This window comes from Eurypyga helias, unplaced genomic scaffold, assembly GCF_000690775.1.
Source record: "Eurypyga helias isolate BGI_N326 unplaced genomic scaffold, ASM69077v1 scaffold22691, whole genome shotgun sequence".
In the NCBI taxonomy this organism is placed as follows: Eukaryota; Metazoa; Chordata; class Aves; order Eurypygiformes; family Eurypygidae; genus Eurypyga; species Eurypyga helias.
Genome location: NW_010230615.1, coordinates 5,071 through 19,616, shown reverse-complemented (window position 1 = coordinate 19,616; position 14,546 = coordinate 5,071). Strand labels below are relative to the sequence as shown.

General features: G+C 48.5%; 1 protein-coding gene across 1 annotated transcript; it reads left to right on the top strand.

The window, feature by feature from the left end:
• Positions 1-4,936: 4,936 nt before the first annotated feature.
• On the top strand, positions 4,937-13,602 carry SCAMP4 (secretory carrier membrane protein 4; the record flags this gene model as incomplete). The annotated part of the gene is made up of 5 exons (XM_010160815.1): positions 4,937-5,090; positions 8,218-8,374; positions 11,502-11,603; positions 12,591-12,708; positions 13,397-13,602. Coding segments are annotated over 5 exons (708 nt in total), but the record flags the coding sequence as incomplete, so codon positions are not given.
• Between the last annotated feature and the right edge of the window lie 944 nt (positions 13,603-14,546).

The window sequence follows — 14,546 nt, the reverse complement described above, 5'->3', positions numbered from 1 at the left end:
TAGGGAAATTACAGTTGTTCTCCCTGAAGCTTCTGTGAGGTCACTCATAAAGCAAAGGTTGCCAAAGAGAGGAATATTTGGTAGTCTTGATTGTAGCTTCTTTACATCATAATCACAGAATGTCTCCAGTTGGAAAGGACCCATAAGGATCATCTCTGTCTTCAAAGCATTAAACCGTGGCTGAGATTTATTGGGAAATGAGCAGGTAAATGAGAAGGGAGTGGATCACTGGAATGCTGCTTTCTCTGTTCTCTGGGGGGTTTTACTCATTTTTTAGAGTTAAAGCCACTCAGCTGCCCCATAGTTATCTCCTTGAGAAGGGAGGGCACCCAAGAGCTACTGTTTGGCCACTATGCCCCCATCAAGCCAAGAATGTGTCTCTTGGTCTTTCCTTCTGGTCCCTTTTCCAGCAGACAGACCAACGCCTCCCCCCACTCTGCAGCTGTAAGACACGGAAGTACATGACCTAAATAATCCTCTTCTGAAGAAGGACCTTGCTCATTTTGGCTCATCTTTTGGTAAAAGGTTCTTTTCTCCTAGTGCATGTTCCTGTGTCGTTTGTTCTTGCCCCAGATGTTCACAGATCTCAGCTGGGAGCAGCTGCAGGTGGGTGGGGTGAAGCTTTAATTGTAGTCTTAACTGTCTTCACACTTTATTTTCTATTCACACATTAGGAAAAAAAAGGCACAGCAAAACGCTCCCATTTCTGAATGGTAAGCTATAAAACACCCGTTGGACACAGGGTAATGTCTGCGTGCGTTGTGGGAAAGCCCAGAGGCTTCAGCTGCGGTCGGGACCCCGTGTGCGAGCCTTTACCCGGGGAGTCTCATCCCTGAGCAGCTCACAAGTGAGACAGCTCTCCTGCCTACCCTGTTACCTTGTTTAGACTGGTGCAGGTAAAATAATGTGCTCTCCTCGATGTACTCAGAGCTAAGCTTGTATCTCTCTGCACAGGAGGAATAAGCTGCTGGTACAGGTGCCACTGCTTATCGGAGTGCAGTTGTCTCCACCAAGGGTTGTGCTAGAGCAGCTCCATTAGAAAGGGAAGTAAATGCAAGCCCAACAAAATAATTGTGCCACTGTCAACCCTGCAACCTCAGACCATACAGGGGACACGCAGGGCAGCGCAGAAGTGCGGAAAAGGGAGACGAGCCGCTGTCAATCCCGTGGGCTTTGGACATGGCACAGCTAGTCTGACTCGGCGCTGGGGTTGCTGTCGCTGCTGGCAGCAGCGTGTGGTGCTTGTTGTGGTTTTGTAGGGGCAGTTTTTAGTCTAGACTTTGTTCTCGGTAACTCTTGTCAGACCCTGCAGTGCTGGTTTAGAGGGTTGTTTTGTGGTATTCTGTGTTTCCATCCTGGGATTTGCAGGTAGGGGCACCCTGATTTTATCCTTGGTGAAGAACGGCTAGAGTCAGAGCTCAGCACGGACCTCTCTGCGGCTTTCAGCTGCGCAATCGGTTCTGCCAAAATCAGCAACGCGGCTGACGCTGAGTAAACTTTGCAGGATTCGATTCTTCCAGGCTTGTGGTCATGTTCAATGGTGGTAACAGGAAGAATGAATCTGCATTTTAAGAAGGGTTCTGCAGAGCTGTTAAGTGTTGGGTTTTGTGTACCAGCTGATTTGTAACAGCAGTTTATGCCCAGGTAACAGTGATGATCTGTTTCAGCATTTGGGAAGGTCCACGGGGAGCCAGGAGCCAACAAATCATCTCAGCACCTAAATGAGGCATTAAGTCTGGTGAGCTCGTGCAAAGTTCTCTTCTGATGCATGTGCTTTGCTGGGTCCCAAGCAGAGCTGTCGGTCGCGGCGTGTTGTTTGGCTGCAGCTGGAACGTACACGTGTTCTGGCAGCGGCTCTCGGTGCATCCTCCGCCTCTGCCAGGTACCACCCGGAGCACGTTAGTTTGCTGCTGAATAATGGGAGCCTCGAAAGTAGTTGACAGGGAGGGTTGTGCTGAATGATGCTGCCAGGTGGAGCTTTATATGTACACGGTGAAACTGTGATTGTTTCTGTAAGGTTCCAGTGTGCCGCCTTTGGGCAGTTGGGGACGAGGAGTTTGTAGTGGGAAGCCCCAGCTGGCAGCCTGTCAAACGCCGTACCGGACATGCTCCCAGTGCCAGGAGGTTCTGGGTGCTGGTTAGTGACATGTGCTGATCTGATTTTCTTTCTCTAATAGATCTGTTGCTATCTGTCTGAAACTTCACCAGGGAACACTGCTAATAGCAATGGCAGGTAAGAGCACCTCAAAGTATGGCGGAGTGGGGAGAGTGGTTTCGGGGAATGTTTTCAGTGTGCCGCGATGGCTGTAATGCATCAGGTGTGTGTCCCTTCCCTTAGTGATCCTAAAGCTCATCAGCTACTTCTCTCGCCTGGCCTTGGTCACGTTCACTTCTAGGCTGTGCCCACTGTAGATTTGTCAGCTGAGGGTACTGTTCAAACGAGGAGGGCTCAGTGTCACTTGTTTGGATGGAATTTATCCACAAAAAAGTACATGAGAATAATTTCTTCCTTAGGGAGGCTAAACTGCTTTCTGCACTGCTCCTGGCTGTACTATTGATATAAATGCATCTTATTTTCACTTGTAGTGAAATTACTAACAAAATTCCTCCCAACTTAAGAGAAAGTCAGGGACTTGCATATAGCTGCTGTTCACTGGGGATACAGTCTGGATTTTGAAAGCACGGGCTGTGCTTGCTGATCTAATGTGTTGATCCTAGCCTTGGTGGGAGCACTGCAGTACTCCAGGCTGTGCAGTCAGACATGAAAGGTGATGTTTTCATTGCATTTCTTTTGTCTGTTCTTGGAAGTAACCCAGAACCGTTGAAAACTAGAGGGTCTCTGGGTGGGAAAAAGTGCTCATCCGGCTGCTTGCAGCTGGGCAGCAACAGAGAAGGGTAATCTCAGTCTTTGAGTACGTAGCAAACAACTGTGGAAGTACCTGGAGCATTTTGTGAGCTTGAAAAATGACAAACTGCTGTGGCTGGTGCCCAGCAGGCCAGTTGGGCTTGGACCCACCATCTGGGGACTTCTACACGAGGGGCTGGCAGCAGCTCTGTTGCCCATGACGGATCTGTACTGTAGGAGAGAGAAAATGGAAGGCAGCAGAGCCAAAGTCACTAGCTGCAGCTTCAGCTCTTCAAGGGGGACAGAAAAATATTTTCCTCATCCAAAAAACAAAAAGGTTGTTGGAGAATCTGCTTTTACTGTAGTCAGTTAATCTTGGTCTTACTGACTTCCGTAGAGGAAGTCTCTTTAGCTTTGAAAGCCATGCCCACTTCCTTTCCTTTGATCCAGCATTCTTCTGTCCTTTGGTAGGCTGCCTAGGCAGGCTGTCCAGGAGAAAGCCCATTAGGTGTTTATAGCAAACACAAGCATAGTGCTAAGAAGTTCAAATTCCTATGGACTTTGAAAGCAGCTGTGGGACATCAGTGTGACGGGGTCAGCAGTAGGTGTTAACCAGTAACCGATACCAGCTTGAGAGGGCATCTGAATTAATGTAAAATGGATTTAGCAGAGATGGGTGAGGAGGGGCAGAAGACTTAATGGTTGTTTTAATAAGGAAAAGTCTACTGAAAAGTCGTGTTAGGCTGGTGACTTCAGACATTATTCCATTTTTAATTCTGATGTACTTGCAGTGGGCGTTATCCTCACCATAATTTCTGCGTGAAAATATGCCTTTTCTTTGCATGAAGTAAAGGCTTTGCTGTCCTAAAGCACGGCTTACAGCTTTGCTCTTCCCTGCCAACCTTCCAGTGAAGCGAAGAAGCTGCTCCTGCGAAATGTCTTCTCACGGAGATAATGGCAAGAGACGGGGAACTCTTGTGCTGACGGTTCTTGTTCAGACGTTTCCTCTCGTCTTCTGTGCCATTTGGAGGTTTTCCCAGGACATTCTTCATCTCTTCCTCTGGTTGTTTTTAATTCTGTTTACTGGGGCTGAAGTAGACTAGAGACAATTAGTCACAATGCCCTGGAATCAAACTTTAATCAGCACTGGAAGGCAAGAGCAAACATTCCCAAACACGTAGAGACGCGCATCCAGGCACACACATACGCAGCCGGATCTGACGGCAGCTTCAGTGCAGAGGGTTCAGGCATTTAATTACTCGATTTTAAAACATAATTTCTTCCCAAGGGAAGCTTTTCTTCACTCTATCGATTTGTCAGCATTTGATTTAGCTGAATGCAAAGCCTTTTTTCTTTTTTTTTTTTTTTTGGTGGGGCTTAACATTATCGGAAAAACTTGACTTTTAAAGAAAAAAGGGTACATTCATGAATCTTGCCCCAGCGAAATCACCCCTGACATCTGACTTGCTTTCCCTGAACTGGATGACATCTGAGAACTAAATTCCAGTTTGAGAGATGCTTTCCAAAAGCACCTTCCTCACTGTCACAGGGACACGGCTACTCCAGGCCCTGAGGCCTGCTCCGTGTGCCAGCAAGCCTGCCTCCTCAGAGCTGTGTCTGAAGGTAAACCGGCTGGTCTGGGCAACCGCCAGCCTTTCCTCCCGCTTTGGTTTCCTGAGACTGAAAACCTCTGTGCAGCCTGTTTCCCCCAGACGTTGCTGGCCTCCCCCTCTTCCTGAGAAACCTCATCCTGGAGCTTACTTCAAGGTTTTTGTCTTCCAACACCTTTCACACAACCTTCCGCTGCTGTGTAAAGGTATCGAACCCATTAGCTCGTCTCCGTTGCTCGCTCTGAGCCTTGCACGGGCCAGTTTAACAAGGTGTCTACTGCCGAGGGTGGAGAACCAAGAGTTTGGTGCCCAGCGCGAGGACGGACGTGCTGCAGTGAGCAGCCTGCGTGGCCGGAGCTGACAATGGTTTTCCCTTTCGATCCATGCGAGTTCCGCGGCCCTGGGTGCCCACGGGGGTGTGTTGGGCAGGCGTGGGGGATATTGCACTTGCTCGGCCGTGTGAGAATGTTTCTGCATTCAGCTAATACCTGTGTCTTGCATTGTAGAAAAGGTGAATAACTTCCCACCGCTCCCCAAGTTTATCCCTCTGAAACCATGCTTCTACCAGAATTTTGCTGATGAAATTCCCATCGATTATCAGTCTCTGGTGAAGAGAATCTACCACGTATGGATCTGTAAGTTGAATAAGAAACCTGTGCTGGGAAAATGTATGTGTGTAGTGAAAAAACATAGATCTCAGTGACTTCCGCATTTGAAAGTTTTGATTGCAATTAGTTGATGAGAAACAATGATTCATCTTAGAATCCTGTAATACAGCTTTTTCCCTAAATGTTAAGCTGCTTTGCTGCGGAGCTGCTGTTGGAGAAAGGAGAGAGTATCAGTGCTAGAAGAGTCTATTAGTACATTTGAGGAGAAAAAAAGTAGACCCATTAGATACCTTTATTAAGGTCAAGCGCTGTTTTACTCCCCAAAATAGCCCTCTTAATGTAATTCCCTATTCACCTAAACTAAGAAGAGGAGAATTCTAGGCAAGAAAACAAATGGGGCCTGTATGCTTGCTGCCTGTCTCCCCACCTTGTACAGGACGGCTACAATTCACCATTGTCTGTGCCATCTACAGATTTCCCTTCCCAGTCGAAGCAGCGTTGACGGCTGTAGCTGTCCCTTCCTTAGCTCTCCGTAGCCCGCAGAACGTCGCCGTCCTGCTGCAGAAGGGCGCTGATCCTCTCGGTCACAGCCGGTGATTTGCTGCTCTTCTGTATGAACAGACCTCCTGGCTCTGCGCTTCGGCTGTCTGGCTTAGCCTGTCAAAAGGCAGTAATGATAATTGACCATTCTTCTCCAAGGAATGAAATTGGATGAAAAATAGTGTGGCAGGCCTGGAGAACCACAGGGAATGCTTTGGAAGATTAAAAATCTTTTTGCCTTGCTTATCTTTTTTCCCCCAAATGCTTGTCATCCTATTTACCCTCCTCACGGAAGGAAAGCTTGTTTTCTGCCAGATATGCGTTTGGTGGCATGGCTTTTATTCCAGATGCATAGGGTGTGTGTATGAGAGAGATTTGTGTGCATAAATAATAGCATAATCTATCACTCCATTGTTCTTCCGTTATTTAGAGATGCTGAAATGAGCTCTGTAATTTTCTTGCCTGAAGAAACTGCTTGTCCCTTCAGACCAACCGGTTAAATGTTGCATGGTGCAAAGCTGCCTTTGTCTGCCACTCTTCCTAAACAAAGCGTCCCTCATTCAAGTTAACGGCAGGCTGGAAAGGTGCCAGCCATTTGGGCAGCTAGTCCACCCGGCCCAGGAGACCTGGAGTTTTAGATTTCCATCTGCAGCACACTTTCTTTTGGGGTACCCCTGACTTTTTCGGGGTGGGATGGGGAGAGAGACACATACGGAGGGAAGGAGGTAAGCAGCGACAGGCCATGTTACAGACAGAAACACAGAAGTCGTTGCTAGAAAGTTGAGTGTTCATTACTGTAATTGGATGCAGACATTTAATTAAAGTGGGTGGTGATATGGGGAAACCTGTACCAGAGCTCCCACTGCTGGAGAACAAACTCCTACCTGAGGTGCAGGGAGAACCAGAAGTTCCTTTAAACTTTAGAGATATTCTTGGCCTGGTGGGGTGTTTCAAATTAAGTAACTTCTGGGGAATAAATGACTCCTGAAAATAAAAATTTGGCAATTGCAGGTAATTAGTGTCTAAATTAAATTCAAGTAGTTAAAATTCTTTCTTCCCCCCAATATTGATACACCCAAACCATTGCATGTGAAGCCTTGTTGTCAGCTGCCCAGAAGAAATTTAAGTAACTTCTGGGGAATAAATGACTCCTGAAAATAAAAATTTGGGCAATTGCAGGTAATTACTGTCTAAATTAAATTCAAATAGTTAAAATTCTTTCTTCCCCTCGATACACCCAAACCATTGCTTGTTGTCAGCTGCCCAGAAGAAATTTTCTTTGTAGCAAAACGATGGGTTTTTAACTCTTATGTGATTTGTATGTCTGAAGAAGCAGCCTGGCTCAGATGCGTTCCACGCTAGAGTCTCCCGACTGTCGTCAGTATTATTTTATGAGCGCACAACTCTGTTGTTTAGCATCTCCCAGGCTGCATGAAGGCAGGTGGGTCTGTGCCAAGAGGAGGGAAGAGAAGAGGCCAGCTGGGCGTCAGAGGGCCGAGCCGGCGATGCGCAGGTGTGCTGCGGAGCCACCGCGTGTAGCGAAGCGGGAATGGGCAGGACATGTTCACTCACCATGGGTGAAGAGGAATAAATGAGACCAGGGTCCAGTGTTACTGTGGGCTCATCACCGGGTGGTACCGGAGGGTCTTTTGTCTTTGGACCCTCTGCCTCCTCCTTTCTCTCTATCTGTGCTAATTGACACACGCTACTGCAGAATTTGTTAGGAATTACCACTTGTTTTCCAAAATAGGAGCCTCTAGTTGGGCTGAGCCTCTTGGCAGAGCCCGGGCGGATGCAAGGGCAGCTGCAGGGAGTCCCTGGGGTTTTGAGGGGAGTGCGTGGCAGAAAGCGGAGAGCCCCTGGCAAGGGGACTGAGCTCAGCCTGCGAAAACTGGGAAGTGTGCAGCCCTCTTTGCAGTGGTGTTGAGCTTCAGGGGAAGGGAGGAGCAGTGTCACTTCATGCACGTCTACTTAGAGCAGCACTGGTGTGCTCTGGGGGCCCTTGTCAACCATTCCCTTTTATCCAAGTGGCAGGAACACGGATATGAAAGGGCCTGTGGTCCCATGTTCTCAGCCTGACTGGAGTTTGCTTATCCCCTCGCTCAAGGCAGCACTTAGAAGCCCTGAAGCTAACTTCCAGGCTTCTTCAGAGGCCCAGGGAAGCGGAGAGAGAGCCTGCAAGGCACTGTGCTGGCTCCTGAGGCAGCCTCATCGAGCACGGAGAACAAAGCCACATTGAAGCTGGGTGCAGAGCAGTGTTTTACATGCCTCTCCTCCTGTAAAGGTGGTTTGGCTACAAATGGGAATTGAACCTTGTTCATAATTCATAATAATATTGTCCTGAGTCTTGCAACTGGTGTGACCAATACCACCCAGCTCGCCATCCTTCGGCAAGTCCCAAAATCCTCGCCCCATTGCAGCACCACTCCCTCTGGAGACGGATGTGTCTGGGCTGCTGCTCCTGGGTGACTCGCTTGGAGCAGCTGCATTACTGGGCTGGAGTTTCCCACCGCAGCGTGGACCCTTCCTGTGATAACCTTGGCTGTTTGTTTCCTTTTGGCGTGAAGACGTGAGCCTGCACAACCTCATGTTCTTGCCTCTGCCCTCTTTGCAGTTTACTGCATCACGCTAGTAGTGAATATAATCGCGTGCCTGGCGTGGTGGATCGGAGGAGGCTATGGGGTCAATTTTGGTTTGGCCATCCTCTGGCTGATCCTCTTCAGTCCCTGCGGCTACGTCTGCTGGTTCCGACCTGCGTACAAAGCCTTTCGGTAAGTAGAAACCCACGAGGTGGGTTTTGGTTTGGTTTCCTCTGGGCGAGAGGTGTGTTGTTACTGGGGAGTGCTCCTGTGGAGGTCTCTCAGTCTGGGATAAAGATTAAGGGCTGGATGTCTGAATGTCTTGTTTACTTTCAAAATGAAGAAGAATGTGGCTACTTTTACATACCAGATGTAGGACTGAGGGTCACCTGCCTAGGGTTGGGGGTGAGCAGCAGAGCAGTTTGCCACTTACGTGAGGATGAAATTCATATTTTGCTTAAATATCTCAAGATTAGCAGCACCCTTGTATCAGTATAGCATTGAGAGAGATTTGGCAAAGCTTCGTTGAGGCTTATTTTGATGGAAGACTATTAAGTTACTAGTTTTTGAGAACTCGTCTGGTTTTTTGTCTCTAGATACTTGAGAGCTTGGCGGCTTTGCTTTTTAGATAAAAGCAGTCCCCTGGAGCAAGTCCTTCTGAAACTCCACAAATATTTAAAGCCATCCTATGTTTTCTCTTTAATTAATAATCATTTGCATTGCTCGTGCTTGCTGTGGATCACGAGGCATTATTCAGACATTAGTGCATAATGCCATGAAGGTCCCCAGCAGTTTCCGGCCTGGCGCAGGGAGAGGAGGCACAGAGGAGGGGAGAGACCTGCCCAGTGTCACACTGCAGGTCCCCAGCAGACCCAGCACACCAGTCAGGGATTTGGAAGGTGAAGCTCCTTCTGGTTCCCTGTTGCCAGAATTCTCTGGATTTCGATTATTCACCAGATTCTGTGATGAGTTGGTTTAGATAATGGCAAAAGCAGCTGATAGAAATGGGAGTTGGCAGGCGGGTCCTGTCTAGTTAGCCCATGCTAAATTAGTTGTTTAAATGCTCTTCTGAATTTACGCTTGGTATGCTAATGACAGCGGGCAGTGGATGCACTGGTGGTGCTTAAAACATCAGTGACGGCATCGTGGAGTAGGGGGGAGGACGGTTTCTGGTGGAAATGGAAGACCGCTGGGTTGGATTCATGTGAAAGTTTTAAGACATGAAAGTACCAGCTCTGACCTCTTGCCCTCTGGGTCTGGGGTTTTGTCCCCCTCCCTGGTTCAGAAGCCTGATGGCTGAGTGCTGGCTAGAGCTCTGTTCAAAGGCCAGTTTCCATTCTGAAGTCTGGGAAAAATGACTCCTCCCCGTTGACCTCCTCTGGGCTACACAGGGACCGTTTCTAATTATTTCCTTCATGTTGTTTGTATGTGTTTGTGCAACTGAATACTGAAAGGTCCCCGAGGTTACTCTGTGTAAAGACTTCTACAGTTAAAAAAAGAATAAGCCCTGGGGACAGACTGGTGAGCCCAGAGATCCTTGACTTGGACATCAGTTGTAGAAGAGGCTTGAAGATCGCTGCAGTGGGGCAGCGCTGTTACTTGTGGGATCGCAGCTAGTCGCGATTCAAGAAAGCAAGGTCAGACCCACTTGCGACGCTTGTTCTGGGAAGAGGCAGCCCTTCGATACTGGCCTCGTGTGCTGAGAGGATGCTTTCGTAAAACTTTCGTCATACGTCTGCATCCAAAATTAAATTGGCTGCAGAGCTTTGGCGCTAGGGCAAAGCTGCTGCAAATCTGCACTGGAAAGCTGGATCAGAAATCACCTTTTCTGTGTCTCTGTGCTAATTCTCACAGATCCTGTCAAATGAAGACTCCAGCCCTTTCAGGTCGTAGTTGTAGGAGTCTGTTTGAAGGCTCAGCTTCGAGCCTAATCTTTGTTAATTGGATTATGATAGGCACTACTGTGAGAAGTCCATGCATAAGTATTCCTTTCACATTTGCTGTACTCTAAGGTGGTATTTGAAGGGCGGGATCATTAAGATACTTGAGGATGGCAAATCTCTTTCACAGCCTCTGAGGCCAGGTAACCTGCCAACACGCATGGTTGGAGCAGCAGGGGCCTGGCTGGAGGCTTTTCCTCTTGCCTCAGACTACCCAAGGGTCTACAGCACTGACCTCTCTGGAGCCTGGGCAGCCTCCCACATCTCCTCTTTAGTCATTAGGGGCTAGAATTATACTAATAAACATTAAAATAATAATAATAAAATAATAAACACTTCAATACTTTCAAGGTTTGAGCAGGAGCTGGGAATGACAGGAGCTCTTTTGGAAACCCCCTTGCACCAAGCTGCCTCATAAGCAACTGTTTTTTGTAAATCTGTTCTTTAAAACATGGGCCTTTTGAGTTCCTGAGAGAATGGGAATCATTTCTGTTATTAAAAATGATAGTTTGGGGGGGTTCTAGAGGTGCCTGGGCTTACAGTGAAAGGCTGGTTCATCGATGTAGCTGGTTTAATGGGGTGAAGGTGTTCTGCTGCCATTCTGTGGCAGAGCCAAAACTCAGCAGGACAGTGCTGTGGCCAGTGCACCCACGACAGCGGTACCACGAACATATCTGGTCAGCCTTTTTGTTTGGGATCGTATTCATGCAGTCTATTATACCTGCCTAAATTAAAGGTCCTCACGTATTCAGGGCCCTCTCAACCTAGACATCCTGAAGACACAGAGCCCGCAAAGATGCGAAAGTGGGCTTCTGCATGGCCCCAGACAGGGTGCCACCCAGTTCTCCTGTGGCTGATTTTCCTCCTGGTACGTCCCAGTGCTGGGTTATTAACTGTGGGCGTGTAAGCATGATGACGAGCAGCCACTGGGACATTCCCAGCTGGAATTGTCATGCTGAATGATCACGTTTAGCATGCGGGCAAAGTCTTCCAGCCAGCGGTCAGGCTCGCTTGTGCCTCCTTGCCAGTGGCGGGGCTGCACCGGTGTCAGGCTGTGCTGCCTTCAGCTGTTTGGCCAGAGAAATGATTCGGGCACTGTTCGGCAGGAGATCACCTCTCCTCGTGTGTCATCGTATGTGCAGTTACTTTGGAAGAGTGATTGCAGGAGCCATGCTTGTTGGAAGCGATTAGGCGCTGATGATTCGTGGATCTGTGTGCCTCCACTTCCATGGAAAGAGGAGTAGCCTTCACAGTACACAGCTGTAGAGGGATCTCTTTGGAGATAACACGTTTGAGGGTTTGTACGTGATGGGGTCAAACGGCAGCGTGAAGCGACGTGAGGTGCCAGTCTCCCGCTAACTTCCTCTCTTCCTTCGCAGGTCGGACAGCTCGTTTAATTTTATGGCCTTTTTCTTCATCTTTGGTGCACAGTTTATTCTCACGATCCTGCAGGCAATTGGTTTCTCCGGATGGGGAGCTTGGTAAGCAGGATGCTCCTACGGTCTTACAGCTGAGCACGCAGCTCCCATGCCCGAGGGTTTCAGGTTATGGGCTGTTGCCGTGAGCTTTTGAGAAGCTGGAGGGAGTCTGTACAGGGTGGAGTGGAAGAAGCTTTCTGTTTCCCTCTGTGGCTTAATTATATCTGCTCTTGGAGTACACAATTCTGTTTCCACTGCTGGTTGGTGTAAGGGTTCCTGCACTGGCAGAAGTTACTATCTTCACCTGCTTGTTCTTTTTAGAACCTTTCTGCAGTATCCATTTCTTTTAGCATTTAACCAGCCAGTTTCAGCATGCATCTGACCCTCCCAGCATTGCCCTCACAGCATTTGCAGCACATGGTGAGCAGTGCCTGATGACTCACTGTTGGCCTATAGAGCAAGTATTGTGAGAGTTGTCCGAAAAGAAACGGGAGCATTTCAGTGTCTGTCCCTGGTTATGTTATAATGGTTTGGCATTTTAAATTTCTGCCTCTAAAGACTTGAGAGCAGGTCCTGCTGACACCAGCGACAGCAGGAAGTCCTAGCACGCCGTATAGCGTTTTGTTTTCTTAACTGCTGATGCTCCCCCCTTGCCTTACCTGATTATTGCCATCAAAGGAGTAGAGGCGCAGTGTGAATCGTAGGATCCTCGCGGTCCCTGTTCCCAGGTGTGATCTCAAGACTCACGACCTCTGCCCAGCCGAAAGCGCCTTGGGAATAAATCTTCCCTTCCCAAAGTCTGTGCTGCTGGCTGGCCCCTGAAGGTCTGAGAGTGGGTTCCGAGGGCTACACGGAGGGATGCAGGCAAGTGACATTTGAGGGAAAATACCTGCCTGAGCTGCATTTCATTCTGGCCCTTTTCTTCATTGTTCTTTTCATTTTCAGGAGCTTTAAAGCTGCCTGGTAATTTCTGGGTGTGAGTTTTCTGATAATAAGGACACCTTAAAAAAAGAGCTATAATGATGATGTTTCTTTCCTTGTTTCTTCCAGCGGATGGTTGGCAGCCATTACTTTCTTCAGCACCAACGTTGCAGCTGCTGTGTTCATGCTGTTCCCTGCCATTATGTTTACAATGTCAGCAGTGGCAATGCTCATCTGCATTTTAAGGGTAGGTGCTTCAGATGTCTCTCTGACTTGGACTAGCTGCACTTTGTATCACAGCATCACCAACAGGCAGCTTAGCAGCTGCGTAAACTATCACTTCTAAGGTTTTTACAGTGTAGGCAGTTGGTGTCTCTTGGACTATGGAGAGAACAAATCCAGATAGCACAGGACAGCTGGGCTGGACACTGTCACCATTTCATGTGTTCCTTTACATCACTGGAAACGAACTTCATTGCTCATTGGGGTGGTCAGTGATGGTAAATCTCAAGACGGCCTGCAGTGAGGACTGGGTGGCAGGATGGGAAGTAAGTAGTCCCCGGTTCTCTGTGGAAAGAAGGATTTGGAGGTAGGACTGTGTGGACAGCTTCTGGCTTGTGGCAGAGGAGGTGAGAAAACAGAAGCCCTGCTGAAGCAGCAGTACCTGTTTCAGGTTTCAGGCCCCTGGCCTGGGTTCACTGCCTTGCTGTGGGATCCCCAACCCGAATCGCAGACACGTGGCTGAAATGGGTTCAAGTCTTGGGTCGATAGTATCGATTTGCACCTCTGCTCACTGTGTAATTATGTTTTTAGTGCTTTTGTTCCTGGGAAGCATTGCTTTTCACAGAGTAAAGAAATACTGAAGTGACTGTGGCTCTTCTGAGGAAGAGATGTGGGGACCTGTTGGTGAGTTTCTTCTCTCTGTCGTCACTTAGGTACATAAAATCTACCGAGGGGCTGGTGGAAGCTTTCAGAAAGCTCAGGACGAGTGGAACAGCGGGACATGGAGGAACCCTCCCAGCAGGGAGGCCCAGTACAGCAATTTTTCTGGGAACAGCCTGCCAGAGTATCCCACAGTGCCCAACTATCCCCCGGGAAACCAATGGCCTTAAGCAGCAACAGCTGTAAACTGCCTGGATTCTCTTCTTTTTCGTCTTTTTATTATTGTTATTTGAAAAGATCATTTGCATTCCCCCCCCCCCGCCAAGCACCCCAGTCATCTCGGGGTCCTTTCTGGTTTTTGTGTCCTCATCGCCACAGAAGATACACGCTGTCAGTCCTCGCCACCTCCGGAGCTCTGCACGGCCTTATCGGAAAGCTTTTTCTTTGCGTTGAATTTGCCTTGTTGCAGACTGAGGAACCGACCGTTTGCTGTCCTTGCTCGAGGGAAGCCTCTCGTGACCATTTGTGAAACGGGCTTGACTGCCCACGACGATGAGCGCTACCGCGATTGTTCCTCCTGCCTCCCTGCTTAGTTTGCATCCCCTGCGCAGCTCGCCGCCAAGTCGCCTGTAACATGCGCAGTCAGAGCATGAGTAGCAACCGGTGTTTTCTTTCCCGGATGAATAATCTGGAATTTTTCACTCTGTGGGAAATGCAACACCTAAATTATTCGGTACTAGTGATATCACAGGTATTTGTAAAATCTACAACCTCATTTGCTTGCACTCTCTGGTGAAGAATCCTTTAGGTAAGGGTGCTTGCTGTGGATGAGTGTTGTTCAGATGTGAAGTCCACACGAGTCCTCATTTGCCTGGCTAGGACTATTGTTCTGCTAGAAGCCTTGCTTTCCCTGCTGCCAAAAGTTTGTGCCAGAGCTGTGTGCTTCAGAGGTGCAGCTTCATCTCATTTAGTTAATGATTGCTTGCTAAAAGCCTGATTCAGAGCCTACTGGAAACTGTTGAAAAGCTGGCTGACACTAGGCCTTGGAGCTGGCTGCCTGGGTGACGTTCACCCTGTTACAGGTGGCAGCAGGAGATCTCTCTGCCATCTGACTTAGACCTGCGTGGCATCCAGGTTTTGTGCTGACCCAAGAAATGCCCTGCGGGACACACCTTCAGGACACCCTTTTTTCTGGGCTCCCAG